The 18,834-nt window shown below is 42.7% G+C and overlaps 1 protein-coding gene across 14 annotated transcripts in view; it reads right to left on the minus strand.

The window, feature by feature from the left end:
• The window catches only part of TENM1 (teneurin transmembrane protein 1), a 375,511-nt gene that overhangs the window by 56,071 nt on the left and 300,606 nt on the right, over positions 1-18,834 (minus strand). For all 14 annotated transcript variants that reach the window (XM_083484888.1, XM_083484887.1, XM_083484897.1 and 11 more), the window contains 2 exons: positions 18,542-18,774; positions 6,370-6,524 (listed from right to left, as the gene is read on the minus strand). In XM_083484888.1, the coding sequence (XP_083341014.1) occupies positions 6,370-6,524; positions 18,542-18,774 (388 nt within the window). The remainder of the gene's footprint in view (positions 1-6,369; positions 6,525-18,541; positions 18,775-18,834) is intronic.

Below are 18,834 nucleotides of genomic sequence, written 5' to 3' on the forward strand. Positions count from 1 at the left end.
CCCCTTGGCTTACCATAAAGCAATTGGAAGGCTTGAACAACAGTAGCATGTGTTTGTTTGTTTTTTGAAAATGGCTTTAGAGGAATCGATCAGCAACTGGTGTAGCATGTTCCCATTTTAGGAACCGTGTTCCAGCTTTATTTCCTGCTCTCTTACAACGGTGACCCTTTATTTAGACAACCATGAAAATGATTTCTGTTGATTATTACACTAATGGTCTGATAATAAAAGCTGTGCTGGCAAGTAAGCTTTCAGGTTGGGGCAAAGAACTAAGACTGCAAATTCAACGGAGCATTGGGAACTGTCATATACCAGGTCAGAACAATTGCTCTACATCTGTACTGACAACAGTGACTTACAGTAGCACTCCACGGTTGAAGACAGGAGCCTTTCTGAAACCCTGCCTAGAGAGGCCTGGGATTGAACCTGGGATTTTTTAATTATTATTATTATTTTTGTATACAGAGCATCCACTTTAGTGTAGAGCTACGGCTCGTCTCCATTGCCACAGTGAAGTCTGGAAGGAAACATTACTCCAGATGTGTGGTTGTCACTAAAAATAACAGCCTCATGTACTGTCCTCCCCAATGCCATTTTTATAGAAAAAGAGGTGCCGCAACTCACCACAAATGCTTCCCTTGTTCTCTTAGAATGGTCCACCCGAGAGATGCTGGAACTGAGTTCGACAAGTTCTGGCTGAAAAAAGTCGTCCTTTTCCTAACAACATTTAATGAAGAAGTAGGAAACCTCAACCTTCTGGGAACTCCAGAGGCTAGCCTGCCAGGCAGTTTGGGGCAAAACACACATACTTTTCCTGCACCTGAGTTCATATTTAACATCAGGTACAGGAATCTTCAAGCCTTGGCTAAAATGAAGAAGAATTGGGAATGTACCGTATTTTTCGCCCTATAGGACGCACTTTTCCCCCTCCAAAAATGAAGGGGAAATGTGTGTGCGTCCTATGGGGCGAATGCAGGCTTTCGCTGAAGCCTGGAGAGTGAGAGGGGTCGGTGCGCACTGACCCCTCTGCTCTCCAGGCTTCGCGGACCTCTCCGCAAGCAGCGGGAGTGCTCCCGCTGCTTGTGGAGAGTTGCCTGCATGCTGAAGCCTGCGCGAGCCGAGCTCAGCGCGTCCAGGCTTCACGGACCTCTCAGCAAGCAGCGGGAGCCAGCGCTGGGCTCCCACAGCTTGCAGAGAGCTGCCTGTTTGGGGGCTGGGCTCGGGGGGAAGCTCGGGCTTCCCCTGCCCCAGCCCCCGCCTGGGGGAAAAATAATTTTCCCCCTCCTTTATTTCCCCCCCAAAAAACTAGGTGCGCCTTATGGGACGGTGCGTCCTATTGGGCGAAAAATACGGTACTCCCAAATGCATTCCTGCTTCTTCCTTTGAGTAAAAAACGCACACAACGTCTCTTGATTTTGGTGATTTCTTCTGTTGCACTGCATGGCAAAATATCAGTAATTATAGCAAGACCTTGTAGACTAGATACTTTGCAATGCTGACCTGAATTCAAGCTGGCAACACTTGAGCCACTCCTGCAAAGGAAAAATGTCCACGCACATCTTCCTTTGTAGGGGCTTGATGCAAGCAACAATTAGCAGTGCAGCTGATATCTACCAAAAGTGGGGCTTGACACTCAAAGCTTAGCTTGCTGGGCCACTTGACACCATAGTGAGATCAGTTGATTGACAGCTAGGTGGCCCCACCCAGCTGTCAAAATATGCATATAACCTATGTACAACATGCTCTGAACACACTCGAGGCTTCCCTAATGTAGGGGTACCTCTATCAATGAACCCCCACCTTAGTGTTAATGTAAATGTACCCGAATATACTGGTTGGGCAGAAGGAAAATGGGAAAGGGACATTACTGGGAATGGTTTATCTGTGTGGGATCCAAATAACATTTGACCTGTCAGGCAGGTAGTGGCATTGGCTCACCTTTAGGTGGCTCTCATCTGCTTGCAAACTTATTCAAGAAACAGAAATTTTAGTTTATTTCTATTCCACCTTTTCCCCAGAACCGGGACCTAAGGCAGCACACAAAAATTACAGCTAAAACACACCTAGCTAAAGCCATATAAAAATAACAATCAAACTATCTATGGAATTAGTGCAATATAAAAACATATCTATAAAAATGCAGATAGTTTTTAAAAACACAAAACACTATTAAGGTTCCTCTACTTTAAAAAAAAGCCTGCTAGAATACAAAATTCTTCACCTGCTGGTGGAAGGACAGCAAGGAATTGCAACTTAGGAGGCTGAGCTCACTGTGCTTGTTGCTTGAGACGCAGAGGATACAGGTTTATCTTTTGCAATTGATTACACACTGTGTCACAGCTAGGGATACCTAAAGGATTGGGTGATAAGATCTGCTTCACTGTTCCATCAGGATAAATCCTCTACTAAGTTTTATTCTTTATTGACACAAATGTCATGTGTTAAATAATTTTCCTTCCAGGAGGAAAAAAATGTCAATAGATTTTGGGATGGTGGGTGGGCAAAATTGTTGCTGTGATTAAAAAAAAATTAATCCTGTTTTTTTAATCATTCTCTATCATGGAAACCAATGCCATAGTAAAGCTATTAGACTTTATGGCGGCTCGAGCCTGCTCTCTAAAAAAAGACAATTTTAGTTATAAATAAATAAATTTCCTTGTCCTAAAACTGATTGTTTTGTAACAGCACTAGATAAAGAAAACTGCAATAATTGTTTGCAAGTCAAATGCAAGCGCTTAAGGAGCATTTGAAATTGCCAGGGCTTTGTGGAAGGGAAGAGGGAGGTGGGACCCAGCTGGGGAAGCAAATGGAAATGAAAAATATTCTTCTGACAATTTGTTTAAAACCAATGCTCTTAGTTGAAGGGTACACACTAAACATTATAACATGAACATTAAAGATGGAGCAAGGCTAACAGTTTATCAGCAGCTCATTATTTAGTGCAGAAATGAATCAATTTATTTGACAGGCAGGTAAGAGCCTGGCTCTCTTGGGGAAACTAACAGAGATCAGAACAATAAATCACAGATGGGAAAGCTGTGGTCCTCCAGATGTTGCTAGACTCACATCTCCCATCTGCCCAAGCCAGCATGACCAGCGATCAGGGATGATGGCGTTGTTGTCCAACAACCCTGGGAGAGCCACAGGTTCCCCATCCAAGCTATAAAAGAACAAAAATCTGTTGAATGTTACCATTTCCAAACAACTTGTAGCCTAGGCCACACACCTCTTTGATCAGAGCTTCCCACTGGGTGACAGAATAATTTGACTGGATTGCAAATTAACACTGATTAAACTTTTCTTCTCGTACATCAGCATGTCAGATATTTTTAAATCATACACAAGCAAAATGTGAGTCTGATTGCATGCATTCCATAGCAATTAAAGTTGCTTCAGTAAGTTTGAAAAGTTATGACAACAACTAGCACCTGTTGGACTAATGCTAAGGCAAAAGTCTCCATTAAAAATGCAGTTCATGTGGAAAAAGATATAGGTGTTCCAGAGGATAGAAAGCTGAACACGAATCAGTAGTGTGCTGTGACTATTTAAAAAGTGAACACATTCTTAAGCTACATTATCAGAAACTTTATCTCCAAACAGTTCTATTTTTCAAGTTCCGGCTGAAAAAAGGCCCTGTTACCAGACCATATGAAGCAACAATTCAATTCTGTTCTGTGCTAGTCAGGCCACCGTGGAAGCACTTTGCCCAATACTGGGCACCACATTTCAAGAAGGACGTTGACCCACTAGAAGCAACCAGGGCAGTGAATGGCTTGGAAACTGCACTATGGAGGTGGGGTCTGCCAATGAAGCACAAAGCATCAACATATGTTTCACACACAATAAAGGAAGTCATTACAGTAACTAGTATGGCCCATATACTCTTCTTTCACTTGTTGGTAGTTGCTGAATTGGTGTGTGTTGGAATTTGCAAATGCCCACTTTATAAGACCATCTGGGTCATCACTGGAAATAACAGAGCTTGAGCTCTATTGACAGGAGCAAGCCAGCAGTGAATCACATTGTGCATGTTGGAGTTAACTCTTTTTTTAAAAAACCAAGAACAGGATCTGCACAAGCTTGGCAGTGTGTCAGGCCTAATAAGTACAGGGACCCTTGTCCCATGGATCAGTTGCTGAGACTGAAGGCCCCTGCCCCTCTAACAGTTGTTTCCATGCCCCATATTTTGTCTAGCCATTCCTTCAGATTGTAATTCGTTTTATCTCATTTTAATATCTCATTTTTTAATTGTTGTACCTCTCCCTGGGATGAAATGTGGGTAAGAAATCTTAATCATCATAATCTCCAGGGACTATCCTGATGAGCTCCCTGCACTTCAAAATCTGGCACTCCACCATTGTGAACTGGTCTAAATTCAGCCAGTGTCAATTTCACATGGAACGGATGTCAAATGAGATGGAACATTTTAACATTTCAATATGCTTATGATGTCAGTGATTCAACGTCAAAGGAAGAATCAGGAGCAAGCATTAAGTGTTGTATTCAAACCATGACTGCAAATACCCTTGCCAAAAGATGGGCTTACAGTCAGCGCTGAATTTAAACGAAAGCATTGCTTTCAACAGAGACCAGCTACTCAGCAGCTCAGCTCAGGAGCTCCTGAGTGGAACCAATACCAGGGGGACTTGCATCTGGTGCCAAATATAAAAGGTGCCAAATGTAAGTCTCGCTTGCACAACAATAACTGGGAGTGTGTTCTAAGGCTTCTGATTATTCCTTTGCAGCTGTAGCTTTACTGCCACACACAAATTAAGCCCACTAGGAATCCTAATTTGGCCTACAAAAATGGTGTAGGCAGATTGTTTTGGCTGAGGAAAGAAGTCTTGTGGGCCCAATTAAGACTCCTGGTGGGCCTGTTTTGGCTCAGTGGTTGGAGGTACCCCATCCTCCATGTAACCATGCTAAAAATATAAGGTAAAGGTACTAGATGGACTAAGTCGAGGGGGCTGCACTGCCTGCCATGATGCTCCTGGGTGCTGTTCAATGTCTTATTTTTAGCATTTAAAGCCCATAGCAAGCTGGGACCAGATTACCTAAAGGACCACCTCAGCCCAGCAACTGCACTCCTTATATGTGGCACTCCTGAAATAACTGCTTACCCTATTGATGTGCTTAATTTGTCTTAAAACTGGGCTTTTAGTGTTGCAGCTGCAGCCATCTGGAATTAATTGCGAATTGAAATAATTAATAAATAATGGCTTGACTTGCTTTAAGGCAGTTCCCTATACTCCTACCTCTTCTTTCTCTGCTTGGACCCCGCTCCCTTCCCTGCTGATTTATAGCTGCTGGGCGTAAACTGCGTTCTAAAGTGTGGGCTGCCGCTGTAACGTTTAGTTTGGCTTTTCGGCACAGTTAGCTGGGCTGCAAACCTGAGCTGACTATTTGTCTTAAAATAAAAAGGCCATTTTAATGCCACACGAGGGTCTCATTAACTCTGCTAGTTTAAATACTTCATAGCTACCATGCAATAGCACGGCTCTAGTCATTCCTTTTATTCAATGGCAACAGCTGACTGACCATTATGCTTTCTGTAATGTTTCTATAAAGTTTCATTTATTAAGAGGCTGTTTAGTGCGCCTGAGTTTATTTGGTTTTTAAACATGAACCGGGGGGGGGGGGGAGGTGTGGATGCATTTTGGATCTCTCAAAGCCCAAGAGGAAATGAACAGCTCCAAAGGTCTACAACTCTTGAGATTTAAGAGTTATTTCCCTCCATCTAATAGCAAGGCAGTATCCTTCATTAAGAATATTATCTCTATGTGTGCATGCCAGATGTTCTGAGACAGCGGATAGAAGTGTCACACTAGAGGCAATCTTGAAACAGATTTTTGCAAATACAGCATTTTTAACACAGCATTGTATTCTATGAGCCATAAGTAAATAAATACATAAACAATTGCAGACACATACAAAAGCAAAACCTTATTTGCTCAGCTTAGGTTTTGTCCACACTTGCCCCGCTTGCCCCGTGCCTAGAAAGCATGGGTCTAAGTAGTTTTCCATTTGCCCTACTGCTATCCTTGGGGAAGCAAACTCTTTAGCACTGAATCGGAACATATGTCAATCCACGGAAAACCCAATTGACGTTTGCTGCGATTCAGCAGTAAAGATTGAGTTTTCTCAGGGGAAAGCGGCAAGACAGGCAGAAGACCGGATGAGCCCACAATTCCATTATACTGATGATCTCAAAGTAAGTTTTACAGGCTGCTGCTGCACAACCTAGAGAAAGTTGATTAAAACCACCATGCTTATTCAAATGCTGTCCTTAACACATGTAATTTCAGCAGACCAAAGGAAATTTGTTTCCATGTGGAACAGCTGCAACATATAAAAACGATTAGTGTCTACCTGAGTGATGTCCATTCCAGCATCACAGCTCAGTGGCTGGGTTGACGTGAGACCATTTGAGCCTATTAATGTTGTGATCACATCATTTCCATCAATCTTCCGAATCATGGTGCCATCAACAAAGTAGATGAAGCCGTGCTTATCTACAGTAATACCTATTGGGGAAGAGGAAAGGAGATTAAGCAGGAAAACTACCAGGGACCAGAACTATAAATCAGTGGTCAGGGAGCCAGTGGCTCTCCAGCTGCTGTTGGACTCTCATTAGCCCCAGCCAATATGGCCAATGGCCAGGGATTATGGGAGTTGTGGTTCAACAAAAAACACCTGGAGAACATAGGTTTCCCCAGTTCTGCTATAAATGCTGGCTTTGTTTCATTCTATTGACTTTTTCTGGTTTGATTTGATAATATCCCTCCATTTTATTTGTCTTTTTATGTGTGTTCAAATTCATGAAACCATCTGGAAAAAACCCCTCTGAAAGCACAGTGATTATTCTGCGCTTTTGTGAACATGCTTTACTCCCATAAAGAATGAAGAAACTGTGTGTGGGGGGGGGGGAATAGCTCAAAGCAATGAGGTTTATGAAAACACAAACTCCAGCCTGAAAATCAGTAGTTGGATTTAAACTGAATTTGCCAGATGATGATAATAAACAATATTTCATATATCAATCTACCTATCTACTTAAATATTTCTATCTTGCCTCTCTTACAGCTTGAACTAGCTTACAAATACAGCTACAAACTATTTTAAGAACTGTAAAAACCTGTTTATTATTTGTATATACAGTAGTGAGAAAAAAGATACAGTGGTGGTGAGCAGTATGTGGAAGACAGGGCAGAAAGATTAAGCCAGCAAACATCAAACTACCTTAGACAGATGGGTAGGAACAGAGGAGCAAAGGAAACTGACATACTGAGTCAGACCATTAGTCCATCTCATTCAGTGCTGTATATACTGACCCATAGCAGCTTTCCAGGATTTCTGATAAGAGGTTTTCCCCAGCTCTACCTGGTGTTGTCAGTGACTGAACATAGAACCTTCTGCATGCAGCAATGTCTCTTTTCACATGTAGAAGCATAATTATAATTATAGTTCCTTATAACCTCTATATTCTAAATTTTATTTAGTTCCTGTGATGCAGAAACCTACTACCAAAGCCTGTAGTTACAGTAAAAGGATTCAGGTTCGACAAGCAGGTCCACATTGAAAGCACATTTCTTCTGTGACTGCAATGTTTTTTATAGAATAAAATACATGCACACACACACACACACACACACACACACAGCTTTTGGAATGTGACTTTAAGCTATATTCTGGAAATGGGGGAACTTGTGGCCCTCCAGATATTGTGAGACTACAGCTCCTATCACCCCTTGCCACCAACCATGTTTGCTAGGGCAGATGGGAGTTGAAGTCCAGCACCATCTAGACAGCCATTGGTTCCCCATATTTGCTCTGCACACTTTCATATAAGTTCTGAGCAAACATGCACGGGATTGCATTGCACAGATTGGGTTAACAACGCACAAACAGACAAAAAAATGTGGATGTGGACTTCACAGTGAAAAGTATATGGAAGACGCTTCAAAACTGAAGGAAGCCCCCCTTCCATAATGCAAAAAATTGGAATGACAATTGAGACTGCAGCAAGGGATGTAGTGGAAGGCCAAAGGAAGGCTAGAAAAGAAACAATAATGCACACAAGTTCTGCAGAAAAATGATAAGCCACTCAGGATGTGAAAAAGGATTCCTGCCTTCCTGAGAGCTGGTTTAAAGATTGATGTTTCAGAGGGTGCAATAAAAAGTAGTATATTCAAGGTGGTGTTAGCCTGTAAGAAATCAGAAAGGTCCAAACCTTGGCAAAGATCTGGGATGGAGGACCTGTTGAACTCCAACTCACATAATCTCTCACCATTGGCCATGCTAGCTAGGATTCATAGGAATTGAAGTTCAACAACATCTGGAGTACCATGGGTTCCCTGTTCCTGACACAGATATTATACCATAGAAAGATAAATCCCAATGCTTGTTTCCTTGATGGACAGGAGCAGAAATGAACTGTGCACTGGCCCTGCTTTGTCTGTCATCTCATGCATAGAATACAAAGAAATTTTTTCATATATCAAAACAAAGGAAGTCATCACACACAAAAATGTACATAGGAGAAAAGATAGTAGTGCCCATGGGAGTGATTCAAGCAAATGTGGAGTATAACAAGCAACAACTGATGGATTGACATTTTATTGAGAAATGGGGAGTGGCATTATGGGGATGGTGAATGGATCAATAAACTTCTCATGGGCTGGAAATCTATAAAAGATCTGGCAATCATTTTCTCCAAACTCCATTAAAATAGACAATGAAAGGATATTGAATCAGACATCAGAAGTGTTTAAAGAGGGCAGAGGAACTTTAAAACACATAAAGGCACAAATGACATTATGTTTATGACATTCTGTTTATGGCATGATGGTTTTTAAAAAAGACTATGACAGCAAGATAGGGAGACATGTAACTACCAAGCAACTTTCTCACAGACAAAGAAGTTGATAGCACCATATGATAGAATCCATTATTGCCCATCTAAGATGACAATTGATAGGTGTATGAACAGAACTCTAGATTTGCCTTATATCTTTGTATTGTATTGTATTTTGAGTTGATGTTTTATTCTGAATCACTCTGTGCATGCTCTACTTTAATCTGTGTTTGTGGTGTTCTTTACACTCCTCTGGCATGACTTGTCTTTAAGAAACCCATGCTGGGTCTTAGTAAACACACACCCCTTTATTGTGGTCCAAAATTAGTAATCACAGCATCTTTTTTTAAGCACTCACAGATTGATTGTTTAACTATACTGAAAATACTATAAAATTGTATATAAAACTGTAAATGAAAGGCAGAATCAAAGATAAAGGTTAAACAATGGAACAAGGGGCAAGAAAAACAAGCAATAAAAATCGAATGATTAATAAAATTATAATGAAATCAGGGTATCGCCATGACAATTTATAGCTATCCTTGAAAGCACCTTTGCATGGCTCTTTGCAACCGTGCAAAAGGAGACAACTTATAAGTCACACAAACACGGGCCACAAAAGGCACTATCTAACAATAGATAACAGTATATCTTAGCTTATACCTTTTGGAGTATAACCACAATAAAAAGATATCCAGAAACTTAAAGTGGGGTTCCAAGTACAAAGAAAAAACAATATGTAACCTATCTCAGCAGTTCCACAAAGGCATTATACTGAGTCTGAGGATATTGGCAATCAATCATGCCAATAGCATAGTCTGAAAGGAGATAGCCATAAAGGCTTGTCTGAGCTTAGGTAAGGTAAGATTAACTCAATATGAAGATCTACACTGGCCATTTTTATATAGCCAAAAGTATATGAAAAGGATGAACTTAAAATTATTGCTCTATTAGATAGTATTCTTTGTTCAAAATCCTTTTTCTTGAGTATTAGAAGTACTCAATGCCCAAAGGTAGTAAAAACAAGTGAGATCTGCAGCAAAATGTTGCCAGTGTGGAGGATTTCTGTTCAGACTCTGGCCAGACAGTCATGCCCATTTACTAATTGATGGATTGATTTCACTTCCCATGAAACACCCCAAAGTGATTTAACAATATAAACAATCTTGTTCCGCAGTTGTGACTTGCAAAAACCCAATCTTATCCACAGAATTGAAGCTCAGTTAAGTAAAATCCGCATATCTGACAAGATCCAATTCAGTGGGTAAGATCTGATCTTCACAAGGCACAGTTGCAGAACAACTAAACAAGGTATTGGACCCAGGGAAATTAATCAGTACATACTACAATCAAAATATGGGTCAAGTGAAAGTGTGGCTGAGCCCTGGAAGCCTGATGCCTGCACTGTATGGAACAGACCTCCTGATGAGATGATATCTGCAGGAGGTCCTCTTCTGCAAAGCTCAGTAATCAGCCGAGGACAGAAAGGTTCAGGGGTCAGCAAACTTTTTCATTAGGGAGCCAGTCCACTGTCCCTCACTGGGGGGGGGGGGGGAATGAACGAATTCCTATGCCCCACAAATAACCCAGAGATGCATTTTAAATAAAAACACACATTCTACTCATATAAAAACATGCTGATTCCAAAACCGTCTGCGGGCCGGATTTAGAAGGCGATTGGGCCAGATCTGGCCTCCGGGCCTTGCCAACCCATGGTTTAGATCAGTGTTTCCCAACCTTTTTTGGGCAAAGGCACACTTGTTCCATGAAAAAAATCTCGAGGCACACCACCATTACAGCCCCGTGACGTCAGCGCGCAGCGTCACGCCGGGAGGGACATGAATTGCTAGCAAATTACATAATCACCTCCTTGAGGGCTGGCTCATCTTCTCCGAAGGCAGAACCCCATTAATTAACAGCACAGACTCACACCATAGCCAAGACGAGGGGGGAAAACCTCAGTCATGCACAGTCATGCACATGTGGGGGCTAAATGAGGACGAAGACCGGGCAGAGAGCAGGGTTCAAATCACCCCACCTGGCCAGGACAATCCCTGGGTGCTCCCTTGGGCCACTCGCCTGACCCACCTCGCAGGGCTGTTGTTGCGAGGATAACACGGGGAGAACCACGCGCGCCCCCGGGAGCTCCTTGGAGGAGAAAGCGGGCAATGAATGCAATGCACGAAATATATGAGAGGCGACCAGGTTTTGCAGGTGAGGGGCCCCCGCCAGCCTCCGCTTCCAACACCCGGCGCAACGACGCCGAAGTTTCCCCCCGGGCTCGGCTCGGGGAGCAGCGCTGCTCCCCCCCGGCTCCCCTTCGCCCTCCCGGCTCTCTCTGCCGCCCACTGGGGACCCCCCTCACCTGCCAAGTCCGGAGCGCCGGTGGAAGTTGCATGCACGCATGCAGGGCGCCGCGTTGCCATTGCATTGCACTGCACTCCATGCAACGCCTGCACGCATGCATTGCCTTGCACGCCTGCCAAGGGGTCTCCCCGCGGTCCGATGCGTCCCCTCCAGCACGGATGCAGCATTGCAAAAATAACCCCCCCCCGACGCAGCCCTACCTGGGGGGCAGCCTCCGCCTCCGCCGCTCCGCCTCCGCGGGGATCCCCGGGCTCCATCCTGCCGCCCGATCTCCACGGGGGCGCAGGCAGGCTGCGCGGGGGCTGCGCGGAAGAGCCCCTGCCCACCTGGCCGCCGCCCGCCAGGCCACGCTGGGAAACGTAGTTTGCGCACCCCGCGCGGGCGCGGAGCCCAAGGGCGAGGGGACTACGGATCCCGGCAGCCCCCGCGCCGGGGACGGAGGGGGAGAGGCCGGGTGCAGGGATGGAGGGACGGGTGGGCGAGCGAGTGAGTGAGTGAGTGGCAGCCGCCAAGCCTTGGCCGAGAGCCAGGAAGGGCCTCCCCGGAGGAGGAGGAGGGAGGCGCAGAGCGGGAGGGAGGGAGGGAACCCCAGGGGTCATCTAGTGACGGCGCCCCAATCGAAAATTTGACTTTTTTAAAAAAAAATCTTTTGAATTTTTTAATTTTTCCCGCGGCACACCAGGCAACATCTCGCGGCACACTAGTGTGCCGCGGAACAGTGGTTGGGAAACACTGGTTTAGATGATCTTTTAGGAATCCTGGTCCCAAGCCAAATAGGGCTTTTTACACCAGTAACAGTACCTTGAACTTAGCCTGGTAGCTAACTGGTAGGCAGTGTAATTCTTTCAGCAGCAGCATAACATGATGACAATATTCTGCCCCAGTGAGCAATAAAGCTGCTACCTTTTGCACTAGCTGCAACTTCTGGACCAATGCCCACACAGAGGGCATTGCAGTCATTCAGTCTGTAGTAATTCAGGATACTGTGTTCCACACCCCCATTAGTTTCCTGCCCTCTGGCAGTCAGTTAGCATTTCATTGGCACTAAGCATGCTCAAGTCATCATTGACCTACTTTGGGGGTTCCCCTGTAGTTTCCCCACCCTTAGTTATGTTTTCTAGTTCTGTCTGTTGATTGTGCTTGGATTTGGCTACATAGTGTATGTTGACATTGGCAGCTTCATGACATGCAGGTGGTCTCAGGTTCAATCCTTAGCATCTCCAGGTAGAAGAGGGAAAGGCTCTTGCCAGAAACCATGGCTATCCAGTGCCTCTCACCAGGGCTTTTTTCCAGATGGAACTCACTGGAACTCAGACCCATCACCTCTTAGGTGGGTGCCATTGCCATTTATAAGAGAATGAGGGGGGTGTTCATGGTGAGTTCCAGCACCTCTTTGTCTAGAAAAACAGCACTGCCTGTCACAGTAGATAGTCCAGAACCAGATGAACTAATGGTTTGATCCAGCATATGGCAGCTCTCTATGTTATCTCTACAGACTCAGTTAACGCCTGCATGTGATGGGTTATAAACAAAAGTTTAAACTAGCTTTACTCATTTGCTTAGCAGATCTGGGACTCGTTCTCAACCAGAGGGCCTCAAAGTAGCTTGGAATAAGCAATTACAGTCAAGTGATTTAAAAAGAAGAAATTAATGGATCCATGAGAAGGAAACAAGCGATTAAACATATTTTTGAAATACTGAACTCTTAAACAAAAGTAAACACCTACAGATGGAGAATGTTTCTCTGAACAGATTGGTGTAGTGATTTTGGGGGGTTGGGGTAGGGGAAGAAGTCTGTCCACTTCAGATGCTATGTTGCTTTTGCCAATCTGGTGCCCTCCAAATGTTTTTGAACTTCAACCCCCTTCCACTGCTCAAAACATCCGGAGGAAAAGTAATAAGCTGTTTTATATTGAGTTAGCCTATATAGTTCAATGTGTTGTCTACACTGGTTGGCAATCGCTCAGCAGGGTTTCAGACAAAGGACATTTCCAGTTCTACCTCGAGATGCCAGGAATTTAATATAGGGACCTGCTGCATGTAAAACAGATGCTCTATGACTGAGCTACAGCCCTTCCCTCTAGGGTTGGTGAAGGTTGTGCTATGGTGTCTTCCCCACCTCCCTCTCTACCCAAGCTTGCAAACTCTTCGCATCTGCCGTATGTAAGAATCTAATGGTTTACTTGCTGTCAGCTTCATATTAACATAAGGAAAATGTGGAAGGAAAACACATATTGGTGTTATGTCTGGTGGTATTTTAAGGTTTAGAAATGTGCCTACAATCTATAAGCTACTTAATGTAGCACGGTTGCCTAAAGCTAACATTGCACCATTCGAGTCAATAGAACAGACCCAACTGTTCAATTGTTTTATAGATTGCAGCCTAAAGCTATCTACAGTGTTGTCCCCCTCCCTTTTGTGTTCTCATGCACTAGTGGAACTGTTACAATTTATACCATTGACATGGTAATCAATATTGCTCCTCCCCTATTATGAGGGTTAAACGAGGCAAGATGGTAATTGTGAGTAAGCCCACCCGGAACTAAAATAGTTAGACTCTTGGGTTCAAATCACCATTCAGACAGGAAGCTCAGAGGGTGAGTTTTCTGCATCATTATCTCTTGGCCTAACCTACCTCTCCAGGTTGTTGTGAAGATAAAGGCGGGGGGGGGGAGGCAAACCATGTATGCTTCCTTGACCTCATTGGGGGAAAGGTGAAATATAAGCGTAATCATAAATAAATGAATGAATTTCCAGGTGTGAGCATCATTAGGGCCATGGTGGAAGAAGAGAAAGGATTAACCCATATCCTGGCATGTCACAGTCTTAATACTGTTTCCTCTTTTCCATGGCAGCTATTTGAATTAAAAACAAAAATCTCAAATCACTTAAAACCCCATCAATGTTACATCTAGTTTGGTTCTAATCCTTGTCATTTCCAGGCAGGGCTGGGAGAGACTCCTGTCTGAAACCCCAGAGAGCTGCAATCAGTGATCATAAACTAGGGGTACCCAAAATGGTGCCCTCTAGATTTATTTATTTTGTACCACAATTCTTATCAGTCCAACCAGTATGGTTAATGGCCAAGAGTCATGGGAGTTGTAGTCCAACTATGGGTATATATGAAGAGCACCACATTTGCTACCCCTTGGAGCAGACAAGGCTAAGCCAGATGGACAAATGGTCTGATAAGTTATGAAGAACATAGATGGAGCAAGAGCTGTTCTCAGTCTTCTCTTTCTTTTTGAACACATTCTTCTTAGAATGTGAAGAGGGATTTATTCTTAAATCATTGGGGGAATTGTAGTTCTGGGAGGAAAATAGGAGTATATAAATTATATGGAATAAATAAACAAATCACAATGTTATAGCTGTGCCCAGATCTGAACCTGGGATCTTCTTAGATAAAAAAGCAACAACTCCGTTAGCACTCCAAGCCTTCTTGAATCATACTGCCCTGTTGTTTGACCCCAACAACTGGTATTTATTTATTATTGCCTTTATATCCCTCCTTTTTCCCAAGGTGGCACACATGGTTCTCCACATTCTGTCTTCACAACAATCCTGTGAGGTAGGTTAGGCTGAGAAAGAGTGATTGGCACAAAGGTACCCAATAAACTTCACAGCTGAGTGGGGATTCCCAGCACTAACCACTACATCACACCAGTTTTTAGTGGAAGATCCTGTCCCTTATCACATATAGAAAAAGCCTCAGGGGGCATCTACGGTATGTGCCTCTTAGACAAAGACATCACATTTTCTGCATGAGAGAAACTAGCTTAGGTTTGTAATCCTGTACACACTTATGTGGGAGTAAGCCTCACTGAGCTTACCTCTGCAAAGACTATCTATAGAACTGTCAATCATGCAATAAGGAAGCCATAAACCTCCAACACATCTTGAAAACAGATATGTAAATGGAAGAATTCATACATATGCAGTTGATGGGCATAATCTGTAGCTAGAGAATTTGCATTCATTTTTTCCTGATGTCTTTTCCCTCTTGGAAAGTTCCCTTTCAGAAGGAGGGGGTTCTTTTGTACTATTTTAGTAATATGACATTTCTGATTCAACTGTAGCTGAATTAACTTTAGCTATTTTGCTTGAAATAACTTTAGTTATTTTACATTTCTAATTCAACTTGCAAAAAAATAAAATTCCCCAAGAAAACTTCATAAACTCCCAGAGACGTCTGATAAAAAGAAAACATGCCAATTGTATTCAGAAAGAATTTGCAGTTTCTCAGAAAACTTTTAAATAGGAAAAAAGTGGATCCAATTGGTTAATTTTATGGTTCTAACACATAACAATTTCTAACAATTTGCATGTCACCCATTCTAAATATCTTTGACTCTTTCAATTAAAGCTACCATTGAGGAATTACTAAAGCAATTTTATGCAATTACTTATTTATAGGCCACCATGGTACAGAATTAAAATAAGAGGTAACTGATTTAGAGTTTAAAGGTGTGCAATCTCCAACTTTTTTAAAAAATAAAAAGTTACTATTGCTCTAAGAACACAAGAAGCATAAGACCAAACAGAACTAATATGACTTTGCATGCACTTGAATTACCTAGGCAGAACATGAAAATATGCCATTTAAAACCTGTTTGGTGGAAATACATATGCTTAGTGAGAAACTGAAATTACAAGGTTCACAAACAATATGCAATTATGATGTCTGGCTTGGTCCTCTAAATACTTTTGTAAATGTTAACCTTTGCCAATGCGTTCATGGAACACCTGGGTGGGGAAACCAATTGATAACAACATTCTATATAGTTTTGAGGAACCAGCACTTTGAATTCTGTCCCAAAATGAACTGGCAGCCAGTGCAACAACTACGAATTGGATGATATACGCTAATGTTGGACTACTGCTGTTAAAAGGAGGGAGGCTGTCTCGTTCTGCACTAGTGGAATCTACCAGATTATTTTCAAAGACAGCCCCATGCACACTGCATTAAAATCATCTACGAAGCATGGATGACAGTGGCAAGGTATCTGTCCTCCATTAGCAGGCATTGACATTGTTAGATGAAGTGGCTTGTTGTGTAGAGCAGGAACATAGCAAGACAGCTGCGTAATGCACCTGGTCCCTACAAGGGTGTGTATCTCTGTTGAGAACAGGGCAGTAATCCCACCTATTCCTTTGTGAACAACTCCATGTAGTCTGGATTTTATCAAGACCTTTTCTTAAGGGTTTTGTTTTTAGTAAAGGATTTTATTACACAGTCTACATAGATGAGCAAAGGTTATTGGTTGTCACTGTTTCATGGAGAATTTTTTGAACCGTATCCCATTCAAATAGTAAATAGGCCCACATATTTATTTTTCCATTACTGAAATATTGCAAATCTCCAAGGCTACTTGGGGAAAATCATTATAACTATCTGAATTGTTGCTCAGGGTTACAAGGTAACTTAGATGATGACAGTATTGTTTTTGGAAATTGCACAGGCAATTCTGAAACCTCCATGTTAGAAACTTCCACCAAGCAAGTAAATAAGTCGGAGCAGATAATTGTCTTTTAATTAGATATAATCAATTTCAGTCAGCAGTGATACACTGATTCTTATTTTCTTGAAAAAAGTATCTACATCCATATATTTTACCTTCCTTTAGAGTTGATTTCCTGCATTAATTGCTGGCCTGAATATTAACACTTATTTGTGCTTATTTCACACTTATTTTCCATCATTAGAAATGTATTAAAGTGACTATAATTGCAATCTCTTACTAGCTGGTTTTCAAATGAGGGTTCTTATGTGTCATGGACATTATACTGCCTCTCAGTTAATTTCAAATTTCTACTGATGTACAGTTTTCCTTTATTACTTCAGAGCTGGATGGCGGGACCAAACCTTCCCTCACAGCTATTAATTAGGCATTTGCTGTACACTAGAAGGCTAATAAGCCAGAAGCAAATACATTAGACCTCAGTCTTGCAAGGTTTTAAGCACCTTCCCATGAGTTGCTGGGCACTTTCTATTCCAAATTACCCACACTGTGCATTAATGAGCTCCACCATCCTATGCAATTGAACACCTTTATAATGCCTGTTAAAATGATTGGCTAGGTTTTACTCATAAAAAATCCAGTATGTCTTTGATGCATCAAGCATATGGGTACAGAATTGAATCACAGGCACCTGGGAAGACTGCAGAGTGCAGGCCATTGATGAGATTATTTGTAGAAACACTTACAAACACTTCCCAGACACCTTATCAAAAACAAGATTAGGCACAACAACCTCCCAGCCAGAGGCGGAGCTAGCTGCCCATGGGGGCAGGGCGAGTGTCCCGGGGGGCAGGGCGGTGATCTCACCCCCCCCTAGGATGACACCCAGGGCGAGCTGCACCTACTGCACCCCCTTCCTCCGCCAGTGCTCCTAGCATGCCATCCACAGAAATTTCACTGAAAAAATTACATTCCTTTTGATTATTTTCAAATGCCATTTCTTTTCTCATTAATTGATGGAGAATAGTTGAAATAAATGTGGGACAAATCTGTGGCCATCCAGATGTTGCTGGACTCTAACTCCTAGCCAGCACAACCAATGGTCATAGGAAATGGAAACTGGGGGAGGAATTCTTCAAGAACCACTTCTCCCCATATGAACCTACCCTGATATCAACTTCTGAGGCCCTTCTTCATGTGGCTCTTCCATGAGAGGACCGGAAGGTGGCAACATGAGAACAATACTTTTCTGTAGCGGCTCCATCATTATACACCTTTAAGCGCCAAGCAAAAACCAGGCCTTTGGCTGATTGACATCCACTGCCCTTTTAAAATGTGTTCGGGATTATTGGGGAGGGGATTATTGAGTTTTTCCTGTTTTTCTTTTTATTATGTGTTTTGTCTTTTTATATTGTGATTTTATGTTGTGAACCACCCCGAGACCTGCAGGTATAGGGCAGAATACAAATTTCATAAGTAATAATAATAAATTATAATTTTCCATCCTTGCTGCACACTCAGAAGTCTCACTATCTTTTGACGGAATGTGCACAGAGCAAAACAAAACTCAATGGTCTAACTTGGCAATGGTTGTAACAGACAAGTTGAAACACATGAAATATATTATTCTTTGCATTGAAGGTGCTGAAATATGGGGGGGGGGGGAGTTTAAAGTAACTTCTTGCACTCAGCTGTTGAGGGCTCATTTCATCCATGAGCTTCACATAATGAAAGGAAGTTTCTCAGGGATGAGGAACCTACAAGTTGGCTGGGGCTTATGGGAGGTAGAGCCCAGCAATAACCCTGTTTTAAATGCTGCAGTCAAGGACAACTCTTTCAGCTTCTGTCATTCTCCTACCTCGGGGGCTGTGAAGTGATGCTTCGGAAGCCCGTCCTCCATCTCCACAGTGACTTTGGTCAAACGGAAGGCACTGGTCACCTTTTCCTGCCACTACCTCATAGTTTTTGGTCAAATCCTTGGTTTCACTGAGAGATTTCACCTTGTAAACTCTTCTGGTATTTGTATCTGACAAGTAAAGGGATTCTGATACTGGGTCCATGGCTAGGTAGTACTTGTGAGCTGGACTTGTGCTATTGAGAAAAGGAAGGAGAAACACAAAACAATAATTAGTTACTGTAAGAACAAACTCT

Source organism: Podarcis liolepis (assembly GCF_965112155.1).
Source record: "Podarcis liolepis genome assembly, chromosome: Z".
Classification (NCBI taxonomy): domain Eukaryota; kingdom Metazoa; phylum Chordata; class Lepidosauria; order Squamata; family Lacertidae; genus Podarcis; species Podarcis liolepis.